This window comes from Panthera uncia (assembly GCF_023721935.1).
Source record: "Panthera uncia isolate 11264 chromosome B2 unlocalized genomic scaffold, Puncia_PCG_1.0 HiC_scaffold_24, whole genome shotgun sequence".
NCBI lineage: Eukaryota > Metazoa > Chordata > Mammalia > Carnivora > Felidae > Panthera > Panthera uncia.
In genome coordinates, this window is record NW_026057580.1 from 118,921,738 (window position 1) to 118,940,107 (window position 18,370).

The 18,370-nt window shown below is 45.0% G+C and overlaps 2 protein-coding genes across 3 annotated transcripts; one reads left to right on the forward strand and one right to left on the reverse strand.

Moving 5' to 3' along the window:
- Positions 1–398: 398 nt before the first annotated feature.
- CB2H6orf120 (chromosome B2 C6orf120 homolog) lies at positions 399–1,635 on the forward strand. Its single transcript, XM_049654614.1, has 2 exons — positions 399–496; positions 815–1,635. Exon 2 carries the CDS (start codon positions 855–857, stop codon positions 1,407–1,409), a length of 555 nt encoding a protein of 184 aa, XP_049510571.1. The 5' UTR covers positions 399–496; positions 815–854; the 3' UTR covers positions 1,410–1,635.
- A 289-nt stretch (positions 1,636–1,924) lies between these two features.
- PHF10 (PHD finger protein 10) lies at positions 1,925–18,351 on the reverse strand. Of its 2 annotated transcripts, none has more exons than XM_049654612.1 (10): positions 15,986–18,351; positions 15,307–15,384; positions 13,307–13,440; positions 13,060–13,209; positions 12,312–12,421; positions 10,640–10,793; positions 8,494–8,649; positions 3,958–4,066; positions 3,503–3,691; positions 1,925–2,433 (listed from the first exon to the last, which is right to left on the reverse strand). In XM_049654612.1, exons 1-10 carry the CDS (start codon positions 16,134–16,136, stop codon positions 2,348–2,350), a joined length of 1,317 nt encoding a protein of 438 aa, XP_049510569.1. In that variant the 5' UTR covers positions 16,137–18,351; the 3' UTR covers positions 1,925–2,347. The 2 variants fall into 2 exon arrangements, with proteins under 2 accessions (XP_049510569.1, XP_049510568.1); XM_049654611.1 differs by having other exon boundaries at positions 15,307–15,390; positions 15,986–18,350.
- Between the last annotated feature and the right edge of the window lie 19 nt (positions 18,352–18,370).

Below are 18,370 nucleotides of genomic sequence, written 5' to 3' on the forward strand. Positions count from 1 at the left end.
CTACATTTTGAAGCCTCTTTTAGGAGAATTTGAAAAAGTACCATGTTCTTACGAGGAACGGAGAAAAGATAGCAAGCGCTGCGCAAGGGTCTCTCGCCTGGGGCCCGCCCGGACCCCGCGCACAGCCCGCGAGGCGGACGCTCGGTCGCGGCGAGCACAGGACGGGTAACAGGTGCCCCGACAAGGGTCTCTTCGGGCGCACCGGGCTCTCACCTGGGGGCGGCTCGGACCCCGCACGGCCCGCGAGGCGGACGCTCCGGCACGGCGAGCACCTAGAGAGCTGGGAGCCGGCGGCCCGCCCCACCCGCCGTCGCCCTGGTTACCAGCCGCCGCGGCTCAGAGGCCACGAGACTCTCGTCATTCCCGCGAGAGCCCAAAGGACCTTCGCTTCCGGGCACGCCTCACTTCCGGGTGCCGCCCCACTTCCGGCTGCTCCGGCACGGCGGCCCGGCGCTGGGCCCGATGCTCCGGACGCGGCACCCGGCGGGGAGCGGCGGTGAGTCCAGGGCCCGGAGGCCGGCCCGCCACCCCGCCGCCGCCCGCGGGCCCCCCCCCCTTCTCGCCCCTGGCGGAGTCGTCTCCCCCCGATCCGCCCCTCCGCTCGGCCCCGCGCCCCCGGTGTCCCTCTGCTCCTCCACCCTCCCGCGCGCCTCCCTTCTCACCTCCTCTCCCTCTCCTCCACCCCGCCTCCCCGCACGGCCTCCCTCCTCCCTCCCCTCTTCCCCCTCCCCCCTTCTTCCCCCTCCCCGGGCCCCCAGCGGCGGCCTGGCGCCGGGCGGCGCGGGCGCGCTGAGTGTCCCCTCTGGTCCTGCAGGACGTCCGCGGACTAGCAGGTGACGGCCCCGGCGTCGGGCATGGCAGCCGCCTGGCGGCGCGCTCTGCTGCTTCTGCTGGCCTCGCAGCTCGCGTGGTCGGGGAGCCCCCCGGACGAGGAGGAGGTTCCCGAGGAGTGGCTCCTCCTGCACGTGGTGCAGGGGCACATAGGCGCGGGGAACTACAGCTACCTGAGGTTGAACCACGAGGGGAAGATCGTCCTCCAGATGCGGAGCGTGAGGGGGGACGCGGACCTGTACGTGTCCGACAGCACGCTGCACCCGAGCTTCGACGACTACGACCTGCAGTCGGTGACGTGCGGCCCGGACGCGGTGTCCATCCCCGCGCACTTCCGGCGGCCCGTGGGCATCGGGGTGTACGGGCACCCATCCCACCACGAGAGCGAGTTCGAGATGAAAGTGTATTACGACCGGACGGTGGAGCCGTCCCCGTTCGGGGAGGCGGCCTACGCCGACGGGACGGGCCCAAGCCAGCGGCCAGCGTCCGCGCCCGAGGACGCGCCCCCGGAGGAGGAGTCTGTGCTCTGGACCGTTTTAATTAGTGTTTTGAAACTGGTACTTGAGATTCTCTTCTGATCCCTCGGACGTGCTCGGAAGACACCCTGATAAGACGTGCCGGTGACTGCGGGCCTCCGAACCCGGCTCCGTTTATCCGCCGGGAGGTCACGTTCCAAACATAAAGCCATAGGATTTCGTTACCTCATTTACCCCGAAAGTAGGGAAAGCGGCAAGAACGATGTTGCTTTTTCAATCCTCAAAGTTCCTGTAAGAGGAATACGCACAATAAAATGTTTAAACTCCGGTTTGATCGGTTTGTCAGGGGACTAGGAGGTTTAGGCAAAATGCAGCACCTTTCCTGCCGCCGCGCGGCTCAGATGGACAGGTTGGCAGCTGCACCTTCACTCCAGTTAGCGGTTCTAGGTGAGGTGCAAACCTTGAACAGGTCCGAAATGTACCCCTTCCTATCTCTTCGCCGGGGTGTGGCCTAAAGCTCCAGGCCTGCCGCGAGGATCCACCTGGAGCCCTACTCGGGTGGATCCCAGGTGTGCCCCTGCCCCCCTGCCCCCTGCCGGTTAAGGTCATTTGCACTGATCACCTGCAGCTATCTTAGCAATTAAAATTCGTCCATTATTAAGTAATTTTGTTATGCTACCCATGACTGGCCAGAAACAATACAGATTAGGAAAACTTCATGCAAATAAAGTTTCAGGCCAAAGAGAAATAAAGTTAAGTACTTCAATTAAGTTGCATATATTTCCACTGAATTTCTGGAGAGAGCCAAAGCCCTAAGAGACTTTAAAAAAAAAAAAAGAAAGAAAGAAAAATGAGCTATTTCTCTACCTGAAATTGGTTTTAAGAGGAATAGTAGCTTATAACAAATGAATCAACTTAACATTTTAAGCACATCATGAATTTCAGAAATCTTTTATTGGCAAAAAATCAAGAATGTAAATAAATTGGCACCAAGTAGTTCATTTAAATCCGTATTACAATATTGGGGTCAAAAAACTATTTTATCCCTCTTTGCTGTTTTTCCCCCTTCTGCCCACTTTCCTGGGTGTTGGGGGGGCTCGCTGACAACAGTCACAAATCCAGCGACCTAGGAGAAAAATTCTTAGTTTAGTATGAAATTTAATTTTTTAGGACTGAATTGTAAACCTATTTGGCTCTCCTTCCTTAGCTATCACTAGTGATATTTTTTTTGTGGATGTGTGACGTGAAAGGCACCTGTAAGTTACTTAATTTAAGGAGAAAAATGGAAACTTCCCTTAGGACAACCAGTGTAATCGATGCCATGTAAAAGTCAGTGCAAGTTGGGGTGGGGCAGGGGCGGAGATCAATACCATACAGTGATCTGGACCTTTAAAAAACTACCACAGTCCTTTCTGAAACCCAAACACCGTCATCCTTTAGAAGTTCAAAAGTACATATCCTGTATAAACCCCGTTACTGACTTGGGCTTATCTTCAGCCTTTTTCTCTGCTGCTCAGCGGCGGCTGCACGTGCAAACATCCTCTCAAGTCCTGGTGCACCAGACACAGCACTTTAAACTTCTCAAGCATCTGACCGCACGGCAGTGAACCCCACCTAGGCACTTACTCCATCTGATTCACTACCAAACTTTAAGTCACCCGCTTCTTAACGACTCCCAGGAAACCGTTCTAGGCGTGTGTTTCATGAAGTATTATACAGTGTTAACTATGCAAGTAAGTTCTAAATTTACACAATCGTATGTAACATTTTAGTCCAATTACTGTGATTTATTCTTCAGCTCTGTTCCAAAGTTATCTGGAATTGTCATGCTGCCTCATTTTCTAGAAATCTGGTTTACTATTTATAAAGGCATAGCAGTCATTTTTGTTAAGTTTCTGAATAGAGGACATAAAAATAAAATCAAGGTTTTGAAACAAACGGATGCTCTTGCTTTAGCTCTCACTAGAAAGACTTGAGTTCATTCTATACATTGAGCCCTATTCCAAAACTTGGACGAGGCCCCCTGACACCCATTTGTCCTTTAGCCGGGGTACCTAGGGATGAAAGGCACGTGGACACTATGTGGAGAACCACAGCTTTGGTCACTTCTCGGCAATAGAAGGATCTTTACGGTGTTTATGCAGCCTTTAAAAAAATGACGGCGCAGTCCCTTCACTCCTTTTTGTAATCTTTACCTGATGGAATAGCACCAAGGCCCACACAAAAAGTATGATAACCTCTGTCACACACATCACAGAACATCATTTCTTCTTCATGGTGGGGTTGTCCACACACAATGCAAGTTTTACACTCCATACACTGCCAAGGGTAGGTCTTAATCATAGAAACAAGCTCCATGGTCATATCCAGGCAAGAAGGGTGGCCTAAACCAAAACCAGTATTAGTATTTCACAAAAGAGTTTTGAATTTAACACGGCACAATAAAACGCTAGTTTGCATCGGGATTTCTCAAGAATGGCTACAGTGTCCAATCACCAGAGATGAAAACCCATGGGCTTCTTTTCTATGCGTTACAAGTTACCCTCTATACTTGGAGATTTGATTCAGGTCTAGCTGACAACTAAAAATCCTGGTTTCTGAAGCAACAAATAGGATGGTTAAAATGTTAAGAAGACATGTCAATACTTACCACTATTATCACACTGGGAGCAGTGTATAAGTGATTCAGCCTTCCCTTTCTTGTTGGACTCCTTACCCTTCAGACAAATTCCACATAGAGCATTTGGAATGACCTTTGGCTGGAAGGGTAGAAGAGGGCTATAAATTCATGCCAGAAGTACTCACTATGGGTTCATAAGGAATTGTCACTGCCTTATCTTTACTTTTAGTAACTCGTTAACAATCTTTTAGAAAGACCTAACTTGAGAGAGTCGGCTTTCAAAAATACAACGGCCTGCTGACTAAAGCCTTAGGTTTCGTTTTAAAATTTTGTCAACAGCATGATCTAGGTCTGGATTAAGTGTAGCATTCTACATTCCCTACATGCACAGTAAGATCTGCGTAATGAGCTGGAAGGGGAAAAAACTAAATGCAATGTCAAACTGCACTATTAATTGGAAGAAGAAATTCAGGTACCAAATGACCTTTACATGTAAGTAAGGCTTCTTATAAAACGGAAGACTCAGTCTTAAGCAGCTTATATACTGATTTTGTTTAAAAACTGATTATTTCCCAAATTGTAAAAATAGATCTATAAAACCTAAGTTATAAAATCAATGTTTTAATATTTTTAATTGGAAGATGTCTCATCCATACATTGTCACGTGCACAAATGTTTCTGGGAAATAGCTGTGATTATTCCCTTTGCATATCTAATAATAAAAGAGCTTATACTTAGGGGAAAGCATTCGTATGAGATACAAAACAAAAGAGAAAAGTTTTCAAGCAAGCAAAAAAAATAATAACTTAAAAAATTACACACACCCTCGTATTTTGAGTACCATTCTTTTTTTCAGATTAAAGATTTGCTCCATCCAACGAAGGTATATTTGGGTTTTAAAACACACTTAGCGACACATGGAAAAGGACAAAGAAGAAAAGATTCACAGCACCTACAATTACCGGGGGAGGGAGAACATTCAAACATCCCAGTTTTGACCATAATAAAATGATGTTCAGTCATGCTACAGGAATACGTAAGTAACTGTGGCAGAAAAAGGAGAGCGAGCGTGGGCAAAGATGGATGGGCTAGGACCGTGTGTCTACAGGAACTGGGGGGAAGTTACCAAATTGCTGTATTTCTGTTTTATCCCAACCCAGCCAAATGCATCTTCTATTTCCCTCTCCTAAGTTATTAAACCAAAGAGGAGCCTAAAGGAAACTCTAACTTTGTATATAGTATTCCAGCTTTGAAATGTCTCACTGCCACCTTCAAAACCTGTAAGGCCTAAACAATTTGTTCTTAATTCTTTAAGTTTATTTTTTTTTAATTGTCTTTCTTTTGCAAAAGATGACAGAGGCGTTCAAAAATAATTTTTGGCTTATTTATTTAAAAAAAAGTCAACCTTATACATAAATATAATAAAAACAATAACTCTAAACAATCACAAACGTCTCTACAAAATAATAAATATCATGGGAGTTAAAACATACATATAAAACTTTACCGTTAACTATTCTACATCTTCTGTACGTGTATCTCTATACCCTGCTCCCCAACACAAGGGCAGTGTCACGTGCTCAGCCGTGCGCGTCTTACAAAGCAGTCCCCTTCCGTCGTTGCTGCTACATTCTAAGAATAAGGTTCTGACTGTGTTTCCTACAGTAAATAAAAAATAGCTACAAGTGCACTTCTAGGACCCAAGTTCCGATTCAGTGACGACCAAATCTGGAACTGCCGTAATATACAGCAGAAAGCTACCTCTCAGCACAGCCAAATAACCACCTCCTTTGGTTATGCCGCCTGCACTGAATGTGAAAGATCTACTTTAATACGTGTAGTTGAAGTTAGACACTGGCATACCACATACTGGATTATCTTTCACTGAAGTCAGGGAAGTAACTACACAGTATCAAACTCTAAAAGGAGAACTCCTCATGGGAGATCCCTTACAAAAGTCAAAAATGAGGAAAACACAAGGCTAGTCATTCACATTCTAGAGCAATTCAAGTTCTACAGCCATTAAAACATACATTAAACACCTATGATAAAAAGGGACACCAAGAAAATTCCAGGTTTACTTCTAAGCTTGAAATCATAGTATTTCGTTAAGTCACTTAGAATTTTTCTTACCCCATAGTCTTCATCTTGATGAAGAGAGGGAGTGACAGGGGAGGAGACAGAGAGAGAGAGAGAGAGAGAGAGAGAGAGAGCGAGCGAGCGAGCGAGCTCGGCAGCATTTTCTATGGCGATTCTCTGTTCGCTCAAGCACTCAGCTCTCTGAGAAGCCGGCCACACTGCTCACGCCCAGTTCCACCAGCTGGGAAGCCAGTGTCTGAAGGAGACTCCTGTGATGGAGTAGGAAGGGAACAGTGTGCAGAACTCCTGCGAAGACGGATGGAACAGAACCCCGTGTCTGACAGAGACAGTTCTAGAAACTGCAACATCAAAGTGTCACTGCTGATAAGAAAATTAAAATACTCATCCGAACAGCTCTCAGCATCTCAAATACAAGGCTCACGATACCCTCACTTTCCTGCTTGAAAAATAACCAAAGATAAGCGAGACTTTCACGGCAGCAGAAACATAGTATAGATTTTAATTATATACTCGCAACCCAGGCCTGACTCCTAACAATATGCTTTAATTTCAGGTTAATGTAACCCAGATAACAGTGTCCTACAAATTAAGGGCAAGCACTAGTGAATCTTATTAAGCAAGACATCAGCTACGCCATCATTTTCCTTAACTCAAGCACATTCGCATATATGAGCTTCAGCTTGAAGTACCCTAATGTTTAGGCACATCTTGGCTTATTAATATATCTTTCATAGAGAGGTTACTTTTAATAAACATGTTCATATTAACGTATGAAGCCTAGATACTGGTTGTTCTAAACTCTGAAATACCTGAAACACTTTAAGCTACTAAAAATGTTCACAGAAGTCATAAAATGTGTATTTTGCAGATTACACTCCCTTGAGTCATATCAATGTAAGTTAATCTATATGATTTCTTGCATATTAAATCAATGATACTGTGGAATAATTCTTCATTTTCAGCCCCTATTAAACATCTGCTTCGACACTCTGCACCCTGAACCCATGATGAATTCAGGCTCACTCTGAAAGGGCTCCGAAACGCAGACAGGGTAGGGTGCTCTGCGCGGCCGCTCCCATTTGCAGACCAGCACGCACACACCAGGCTAACTTTCCAAGATTTAATCTTTGGAGTTCATTTGCTTTTGATTATTAAGCATTAATTTACGTCTTTAGTTTAAAAAATTAGGTAAGCCGTATACATAAAAACAAGTATAAAAACCACACGGCCGCAGCCCCCCCAAGCCATCTGATGCGAATGAAGCTTGGGATTTGCTCGCCATCGTCCGGAAAAACGTGTGTGTTTCAAAATTGATCATCACATAAAGGCATTTTCTAATTAAATGTGGATTAAATACACTCATTTGTTAACTTGCTTTTTTCACTTCAGGAAAAGAAAGGGAAGTGAACCATGAGAAGGTTCTGGCTGAGGAAGGGAAGCCGGCTGGCAGCTCGCTCGCCCCTGTTCTTCCAGATCATCCACCGCGACCCCAATCTGACACACGACAATTGTTTAACAATCCCACTCGGTAAAACTACCCAATCACCTTACTCGAAAACGTTCCTTCAAAACACTTTCGTAACCACAATGGAAAGCATATTCTGACACATTCCAGACCCTATGAATGGTCAATTTTACTATTACCACCCAGAACATAAAACTGTGCGGCTAATTCCAGTCTTTTTAGGACATTCCTAACCCCCCGTCTAGGGATAAGGCCACTCACCTCTCACCTAAGCCTCTGGAGGGGAAGGGACAGACAGCAGGAGGAACCACAAAAATAATATTGCTGATAGCATAATACCTTCCTCTGAGAACAGCCAGACCGGAAGTTAACAAGTATATATACACAGAAGCCAGATCACGTCACTAAATAACATTTCAATCCTTGTCATAGAAGCATAGAGACTATTTGCCAAGGTCAGGCTAAAAATCACCACAATGTAAATAACAGGTTTTCCTGTTTTCTATCACAGAGTTCGTTGAATTTGGCAAATGGATCAAGTAATCTTAAATTAAACCCAGATCTTTCTCCAGGAGAGGCAGCTTATTCTAAGAGTCTATCCACCCAGACTTTACAGCTTAGCATGCTCGGCTATACGAAATACTAGGATATTTCAAATGCCAGATAATTATGATCTTTACCCCAAAGAAACAAAGTATAAAGTTCTGCTAGGAAGTAATTTTTTTTAAATCCATACTTGCCTGGTTATTGTTTAAAAGACAAAAAAAGATTTTCTTATAAATTGTACATATACAGAAAACAGAAGCTAAACCATAGGCAGAAGTGACAGAAAAGCCACCAGGAAAATAAAGCACAACAGGAGGAAGCTGACAGAGGGCACACAGCACAGGACAGCAGTGGACGCAGCAGGCAGGCCTCCACCACTTGGAGTCAGAGTTAAACTATCTCGGGGAGAGAGGCTGCTCAGGAAGGAAGCGGAGTCAGGGGCTTTTTTCTTCTACCTTGTACCCAGGGACTGACTTGGACAGTACAGAACGTTTGGAAGCATCTTTTCTTGGAGTAGCAGCTTTGTCCTTGGATCTCTGTCTTCCCGGGAGAGGCTCCTCCTGGCCGTCGGGAAGGCCTTCTCCTTCAGACACGTTGCCGGAGGAACTGTCCTGGAGGTCAAAGGCAAAGACAAAGATTCCTTGGAATTCACATAGATTTGAGCGCGAATTCTGAAAACTACAGCAAACATTCAAAAAGAAAAAAAAGGTTTCAAAGTTCCGTCAATTTAAAAATAAAAAGATAATCATAAGAAAACTTTTCCCAGTGGAGACCAAACAGGTCATGTTAAAAACCACGTATCTGTCTTACACACGACAGCAGAAAGCAGACTGTACCTTAACCAACTTTGTGTCCCGCCTTAATCAACACTAGCAGGGTGATCTACTCCAGCCGGCGCTACACCATTTTGCCATATCACAAGGGAGCCTACTTGTTTCGCAGAAAAAACTATTTAAGGAATAAACTGTCTTAAATAAGCGAAGATATTTTTACCGACTAACAAACGTCACTAAAGAAGTTCTTCAAGTACACGCTCGTAGGCCAGTGCAGCGATCGCTGAGCCTTCACGACAGTATCAGATACGTTTTAGCTGTTCAAAGTTTAAAAGCTTGGTATCTGACCATCTAATGCTTCATTTGTTGACTTAAAATTTTCTAATTAAAATAAAAATGTTACGTTCATATAAATTATGAAAATTATAAATGAAACAATTGGGTTAGCCATAACCACTCCGGTAAGCATTCTGAGACAACTCCTGGGAACATGACTGCATCTCCTTTTAATTTTTCTAGGTGTGTCTGCACACACACAGATACCAGATTCACACACTCCCACACACACACCCCACCTACACAGATCCCCTCATTTAAAAAAAAAAAACACAAAAAACACAAAACTTGAGGGGCGCCTGGGGGGCTCAGTCGGTTAAGCGACTGACTTCAGCTCAGGTCACGATCTCAAGGGTTGCAAGTTTAAGCCCCATATGGGGCTCTGCTGTCGGCACAGAGACTGCTTTGGATCCTCTGTCCCCCTCCGTCTGCCCCTCCCCCGCCTGTGCATGCACACACAAGCACTCTCTCTAAAATAAACATTTAAAAAAATAAAAATAAATAAAACACAAAACTGGATTACACTGTGTATACACGTTTTTCAATTAAGTATTGTGTGCATTTTATTACATCACTAAATCTTCTCTGAACTTCATTACTATCGTATAAATATATCACCCACTGTTGACATGAGGTGTATTCTTAATTTTCATTATAAAAACTACCGTTGACACTCCAATGGACATTTTTTTCCTACTTAAATTTTGTCCTTCAGATAAACTGTTAGTGTATTTGCTAGGTCAAATTCTGCGGAAATTAAGAATCTTGGTAGATACCATGCATGAAATGCTCTCCTGAAATGTTGGACTCATTTATACTCCTACAGGCAGAATGAAGGAAAGTCACCTCCAACATGTCCTGGCCACACCACAGCACCCCTTTTCCCAAAATGACAGGACAGAAGCGGTATCGTCACTTTAATACTGGAACGGCATCTGATTTTATGCGACACGCATCATTAAATGTTTCAGAAGTTGCTGGTGACAAACACGCCCGCCCCCAGAAGGTGGCCCCCTCCCGGGCTCAGGTGGGACACCGTGAAGGCTGAGAGTGGCGAGCCGCCTGACACACGGGCCGAGTCAAACCAGAATCCTCTGCCGTCACAGCGTCTGCTCTCCTTCGCTCCCTCGGACGCCGCCACCTTGCCCGGTAACGGATCGGTGCTCTTAACACTGCCCGTAGGAAGCCTACGATGATTAATTACGCAACAGGCACACGAGCGAACGTGCTCCCCAAACCAAGACAGCCGAATACAGAATTGCACGGTAAGGTCTGTACCCTTTCCTAACCTGCCTGTGAGAACTACAAAGGGGCGACTTTAACAACACTTACAAAGGCACACAGTCTGTGTCCAGGCACAGAGTCATTTTCCTAATGGCAGCTTTCGGGGAATTACACGCCGCCGACCTTGAAACAGAGGGTGACGTGCTCCGGGAGAGGGGTCAGCACGCACTTAAAGGAGACGCCTCCTCGTACAGAGAGATGTTCCTACCGAAGTGCCTTTATGTTTCCGCTTCTCGTCGCCTCGACCGTCCTCGGCGTCGTCCGAGTCACCATCGCTATCCAGGGCCGGCAGCTCAGGGTCCAGCGGGGGCTCGTAGAGGGCCGTGTTTAACGGCAGATACCGCAGCTCGTCTGCTGAGTACCTGAGGTTCAGAGGGACGGGTTTCAGTTCCCTTTTATTAGGAACGTGAACGAACGAATCTGCGAGCCACAAAGATGGCCCTAATTTTCTCAGTTAACCGCAAATACTTCTGGAAAATGATTACACATGTAATAAATGAGTTTTCATTTTGGAGAGTAATACATAAAAAGCCCAAACATTTTTTCATCAGGCTAAGAGCATAAAATATGCCTTTGATTCTTTCTGTCAAAAGAGAATGTCTCCGTCCTTTATCCTCAACCCCAAAAAGGAGAAAAATAAAAATATCAGCAGAGGAAGGCGGAACCCCGCACAAACCCCAGGCCGCCTGACGCCCCCTCCTTCCCAGCTCCCTAAGTCCTCGCGATCTGTGGGTCCGCCACAGGCAGACAAAACACTTGGATTTAAGGAACCAAATTTTGAGCAGCAAGTTACTTAAAAACTTATGAAGCACGTATTCTAACAAGTGTCATCATCTATCCTGTCCGAAACCGGACATCACAACCGCTCGCCCAGTCGTGTGGCGCCCGCAGCAGCTGACTTATTGTCGCCGTTCCCATCCGCGGCCCGCCCTCCGCCGCTTCGCACCCTGTCCGCACTGGAAACCTGCGTTAAGAAGCAGGCACAGAGGTGTCCGGGGGCTCAGTCGGTTAAGCGTCCGACTTCAGCTCAGGTCATGATCTCGTACTTTGTGGGTTCGAGCCCCGCGTCGGGCTCTGTGCCAACAGCTCAGAGCCCGGAGCCTGCTTGGGATTCTGTGTCTCCCTCTCTCTCTGCCCCTCCCCCACTCATGCTGTCTCTCAAAAATAAACATTAAAAAAAATTTTTTTAAGTAAACAAAAGATAATAATTTGCTGACCCCAAAATAAAAAAACTAAAATCCGCTAAGCTATGATTTAAATTGGATTTTCAAATAGTATGATCCTATCGTCCATTTTAAACCCTATAAAGAACGGTCTCTATCCTAAACAGCATAAGGTTTAAGGCTGAAGTAAAAGCTGAGATTCTCAAACAAGATGGTCCTGTGTTAGCCTCGCTCTCAGTGCCCCCCAGGCTGGGAAAGAGGGAAGTGGCGTTCTTGCTCCGCGGAGTGGAAGCAGCGGCCAGGCCAGGGCGGCCGCGCTCCCCGCTCCACACGCTCTGCAGACTGAGCCGGTGCTGTCCGGCGGGCGGCCGTAAAAACGCGGCCAACAGCCCGCAGGCCTGGGAGTCTGTATTCCCAGCAAGCTTTCAGTGACACGGGGGCCACGGGGCCACGAAGCGCACTGTGGACGCTCCGGCGCCTGTCCACGGAGACACAGGAGGTGGGCAGGAGACAGGCAGTGGCGGCTTCAGGAGCAGACGTTCAAATTCCAGTCGAAGGGTGTCCTTCACCGCAGAGCCACAGGAGACAGCAGGGACAGACCTCACACAGCATGTTAGGGCGGGACTTACAGAGCAGAAACTTTCTGGAGGCAAGTACATAGGACTCTGAAGTCCCTCACCAACACCCAATAGAAATGCTGATAAAACCAACAAATACCTTTTGTAATATTCCTGGAACTGTCCCGGGATGAGGGCCACTGGGTAAGAACTGACCTTGGTTCGCTCTGTCGGTAACACTTTGTACTTCCCTTGAGGCACCTGGATAACCTAGGGTAACATGAAGAGAAATACGAAACTGATTCCACGCCAGGAAACAAGGCTTTAGGAAAACAATCCCTCTTGTGCTCCACTGCGCTCCTCCCCCCAAAAGCTAAAATATCGGAGACACTAAGAACTAGAAGCCAAGGGCAGGTGGTGTTACTAGCCGTACAAGTGAGTTTTATCTGGCTCTTCACCATGGCCCTCGTGTCTGGGGAAAGGCGGTGTGTTTCTCACCCCCAAAGAACAAGGGGGCCCGGGCAACTTCTAAAACCCCTGCAGCTCAACGTCCTCGTCCATGAAATGAGAAAATGGCTAGTTTCAACCTCACAGGGCAACTGTGAGAGTTAAGTCAATAAACGCAGAAGTGCCTTACGATGACCCTTGGGACAAACAAGTATGATATATACCTATTAGTCTCGTTCGGCAGGTCAGCCACAAAGCAAACGGTCCCTCCCCCCAACACACGCGCGCGCGTGCTAACAGAGCGTTACTGGCACATTGTTAAAAATTCTATCTTAAGTTCTGGGGCAGAAAAGGACACAACTGCCGGTACAAAAAATAACAATAATAAAGGAGGTACTAAGCACTCTACCATAACAAGCAATAAGTGAGGTTCAGGAGCTAATAAATGTAAGCAATCCTACGTGTGTCTGCAAGTCAAAATACGCTCTTCTCTCTTCCATGCGCTCCCGGTTCAAGTTGCTGTTAAATTCGGCTGCTTTTTTGGCAGCTTTCTTAATGTACTCGGGCACTTTGCTGGCTTCAACTTTCTGAGTATTCTGTTGTTGCATTTGCTGAAATAAAAATATTACATTTCGGAAATCACATATAACCTTACAAAATGTCGTTCTCCCTAAACCGACTAAAAGACGGTAGTCACTCAATACTTACAGAATACTCTTTATAATGATCTGTAATTCGCTGACGTTCTTTTTCTTGTAAAATAACAGAATACTCAGCATGTTTGGCTGGATACTCTTTTATCATTAAATCAATCACTTCATCACTGCGCAATGCTGTTAAACCTATGGTAGACGAAAAAAAGGATAGTAGAAAAGCTCTTTTAAGGTTAAGTGAACAAAACCATTTTTCAAAATTTGCTTTTCCTTCAAACTACTCTTTAAAGGTTTTCCGATAGTCCAAGGAAAATACTGTAATATATTCAAAAATAGTAAAACAATATTCATAATATAAAGTCAAACAATTTTTAAAAAGCTCATGGTGGTGCCTGGGTGGCTCAGTCAGTTAAGTGTCCAACTCTTGATTTCAGTTCATGATCTCAAGGTTCGTGAGTTCGAGCCCCACCTCAGGCTCTGTGCTGACAGTGTGGAGCCTGCTTGGAATTCTCTCTCTCTCCCTCTCTGTCTGCCCCCTCCTCTGCTTACTCTCTTTCTCTCAAAAATAAATAAATAAACTTAAATTGAAAAAAATAAAATAAATAAAAGCTCATCAAAGAGGCAAAGGAGGGGCACCTGGGTGGCTCAGTCAGTTAAGCGTCTGACTTCGGGTCAGGTCACGATCTTGCAGTTCATGAGTTCAAGCCCCACGTTGGGTTGTGTGCTGACAGCTCAGAGCCTGGAACTGCTTCGTATTCTGTGCCTCCCTCTCTCTCTGCCCCTCCCCTGCTCACGCTCTGTCTCTCTCTCAAAAATAAATATTAAAAAAAAAATTTTTTAAAGAGTCCAAGGAAAATATATCAATTTTTCAACCAAAAATTTTTTTAAGATCAAAGTACTAAAAACATGTATCTCTTTATTAAAAACACTTGCTAAGGGGCACCTGGGTGGCTCAGTCGGTTAAGCGGCCGACTTCGGCTCAGGTCATGATCTCTCGGTCCGTGAGTTCAAGCCCCGCGTCGGGCTCTGTGCTGACAGCTCAGAGCCTGGAGCCTGTTTCAGATTCTGTGTCTCCCTCTCTCTGACCCTCCCCTGTTCATGCTCTGTCTCTCCCTGTCTCAAAAATAAATAAAACATTAAAAAAAATTTTTTTTAATAAAAAAATAAAAAATAAAAACAATTGCTAAGTAATGATGCACACTAACCATAGACAATTCAAGATTAAGGATTTTTTTTTTTTTATTTTTAATGTTTATTTTTGAGAGAGAGAGTGAGCAGGGGAGAGGCAGAGAGAAGAGAGAGACAGACAGACAGACACAGAATCTGAAGCGGGCTCCAGGCTCTGAGCTGTCAGCACAGAGCCTGACAGAGGACTCGAACCCACAAGCCATGAGATCATGACCTGAGTCGAAGTCATGGACGCTTATTAACCAACTGAGCCACCCAGGCGCCCCAAGGATTGTTCCTAATCCAATATCCTTAACTAAGTAATGATATTAGAAGAAAAAAGTTTTTCAATGTATCCCAATTCTTGGTCTTCAAATCAATACACTAGAAACACTATACAAGTCCATTACAATTTCAACAGAAGCATCAGCACACACACAAGCCATACACGTAATTTTCAAGACTCATAGTATCAGATGAAACCAATCCCTGTGACAAACACCCACGGTTTTGTGTTAAAAAGTACCCACATCGCACTACTATGTTTATGTAAGAAAAACTGCAAAGCAAGCATGGAGATAATGATACAGAACTAAAAACTGAGCAAAATGTGCCTTTTAAGAGATAAAGAGCCACACTTTTAAAAACTACTGTAAAACTTCCCACATAACACATGCTCTGACACTTCCGTGAAAGCTAATAGAAAATGATATTGCTATAAAATGTCATTTTCCTTTCTTTTCACAAAAACTAAAAGTAAACAATCTAGCACTTAAATACTTCAATCTATTTTACTAATTTTGTAAAATCCTTTAAGAAAGGGGATCGATGCCCATCCAGTACCGCGTCGAGAACGTACGCTCTCAACCTTCGCATGCAGAGCGTTACCTAGAGTGCACTGAGTTTCTGTGATGACATTCAGCTCCCTCAGGTAGAGCTTCTCTTTGTGAGACAGATCTCGTCGCTCTAAATCTCCAAAAAAAAAAAAAGCAAACGGAAGACTATTAAAAAGTCTTTTACATTTGTGACATTATGCATACGTAAAACTTTAAAAACTTAAAAAACTTCTTAAAAAGTTTCCAAAGTTAAACTCTTCACAGATTTAAAAGTACTGCGTGTTATCTTTTCCAAAGATTATTAGAGACCATGCAATCTTACGAATTTAAGAAATAAAAGTTAACCCACGGCAAGAATAACTTAGTTGACACAGATAGCCTTTCTCAAATGCAGACCCAGCCCGTGCAGCTGCCTCCGTGGCGAAGGTCAGGGAGCAACGGCCAAGGACCAGAGCCCTGGTGCTTATGGCTATACAATGACTTTTTCTACAACATTCCCCAGGAAATTCACCTTCCTCATTTCACTTTTAAGTCAGTTTATAAGGCAGGAGAGTCGACTGGGAGTAGAGAGAGATGTTGGGTGACAGCAGCAAATGAAAAGCAGCCAGCAGAACATAAAGTGCGTTACAAATGATCCATACTCGAGTATTCGGAAATTGACAACCTATCCGAAAGAATCCCGATTAGTTAAAAGTTAGACTTAATCTGTTACATAAACTAAGACTTAATACCTGGATATTTCCGCTTAAAGGAGGTCACACCCAAATATTCACTGACTTGCTCTTGAAGCATATAGTATTCTCCTGTTTCATCAGGTGGCCATTTGTACTCTATCAAATTTTCTGCTGGATAGTAGCTAAAGCTAAGCACAGAAATACGCATTATGCCTTAAATGTGGCTTTTATTAAATTTTAATCATTTCTATTTTGGGGGGATCTATTTTTGAGAATGTTTATTTTTAAGAACTTTGTACAACTACTTTAATTATTTAAGTGCTCACTCCGTCTTCTGACTCTGCGATACAAACCAGCTCCCAGGTCTCACGTGTGTCCCAAGAATACAAAACAGGCAGAGGGAAAGGAAGCAACCACGTGCGCCACGAAACACGGAACACCAGACACTTCGTACGCCACTCACAACCGGGAAGAGTAAAGGAATTTTGTAGCGTAAGAGATCTACACGGCCACAACACGGTGGCGATACCCATTGTGAATTCTCAGTCTCAGGCTTCACACCCAATGTCCACTCTTTCGTCCACCCAAGGTACCAAGTCATCAACCTTTTTCCCATCTGCTATTCAGTGAGTCACAAACAGCGAAGAAAGCAACACTCCAAAACCCGTTACTCAATGAACTGAACTACAGACCAGTCGTTTGTTCTCAAAGACTCCACAAATCCAGAAGAGAACAGAAAGAGAACAGACCTAGTCTGATGGTGCCAGTGTATCGCCCATCGACCCCAATCCTGAAGAGCTGACTACAGGTTTCTGGACCTGGCCAACACAACCTCTAAATCTCATCAACGGACAACAGAGGCAAGAATGGGACGGTTTTATGAACCCGATTAAAAGTGACAAACAAAAAGAAGAGGTTTCTTCAAAACTAGTGCTGGGAAACTGGACATCCAAATGCAAAAGCATGAAATTGGACCCTAACCTCCTACCACATTCAAAAATAGGTCAACAACCTCAGTACAAGAACCAAAACTAGAAAACTCTTAGAAGAAAACACAGGAGTCGCTCTTCATGATCTCAGATCTGGCGATGGATTGTAGATCTGACACCAAAGTCATGAGCAACAAAAGAAAAGTAATCATTTGGACTTCAGAATTAAAAATTGTGTGCATCAAAGGACACTACCAATGGAGTGAAAAGGCAAACTATGGAATAGAAGAAAGTATCTGCGAGTCCCGCACCTCACAAGGGATGAACGTCCAGAATGCCTAAAACACTGCAACTCAACAACAAAAAAACAAACAACCCAACTTAAAAAGGGCGAAAACACTTAAGTAGACATTTCCCCAAAAGATTTACAAAAAAGCACATGACAAGATGGTCAACATCACTAGTCCTTATGGAAATTCAAACCAAAGCCACAGTGAGGTGCCAGCTCATATCTCTTAGGACGGCCACAATCGCAAGAACTGGGAAAAACAAATCGGGAAGGACGTGAGCAAACTGCAACTGTGTGCACTGCTAGTAGGAACAGAGAATGGGGAGTCTGCTGCGGAAATCAGTTTGGGGGGTCCTCAAAAGCTAAAAACAGAATTCCAGTATGAACCAGCTATTTTTCTCCACGGGATATACCCAAAGGAACTGAACACAGGGACCGTGAGCGCCTGGATGGCTCAGTCGGTTGAGCGTCCGACTTCGGCTCAAGTCACGATCTCACGGTTCATGGGTTCGAGCCCCGCGTTGGGCTCTGTGCTGACACCTCAGAGCCTGGAGCTTGTTTTGGGTTGTGTCCTCCTCTCGCTCTCTGCCCCTCCCCCACTCACGCTCACAGCCTCTCTTTCTCGCTCTCAAAAATAAATAAACATTACCAAAAAATTACTTTAAAACAGGGACTCTGGACAGGTACTTATATCCCCACATTCACAGCAGCGTTATTCACAACAGCCAAAAGAGGAAAACAACCCTACCTCCTCAGTAGAGGAAAGTGCGAACGAAATGCACGGTCCACACAGTGGAGTACGACACAGGCTTAGAGAGAAAGGAAGTCCTAACACACACACAACATGGAGGAACTTTCAAGAAACGATGCTAACTGAAATAAGCCAGACACAGCAGGACAAACACTGTAGGATTCCCTAAATATTATACGAGGTACCCCTAACATAGGCAAATTCATTAAGACAGTGAATCGAATAACGGTTGCCAGGGGCTGGGGAAAGAGGAAAATGGCAACTTTTATTCCTTGATGATTACGAAGTTTCCGTTGGCAGCAGTGAAAACATTTTAGACAAAGCTGGTGGTGACAGCTCTACGACATCGTGAATGTCATCAAAATAGTTAAGATGATGAATTTTATGTGTATTTTATCACAATGAAAACATTTAATTGCACGGAGTAGCAACAGCATCGGTAGTGTCTGCCCTGGCCTGGGCCGGGGAGGGGG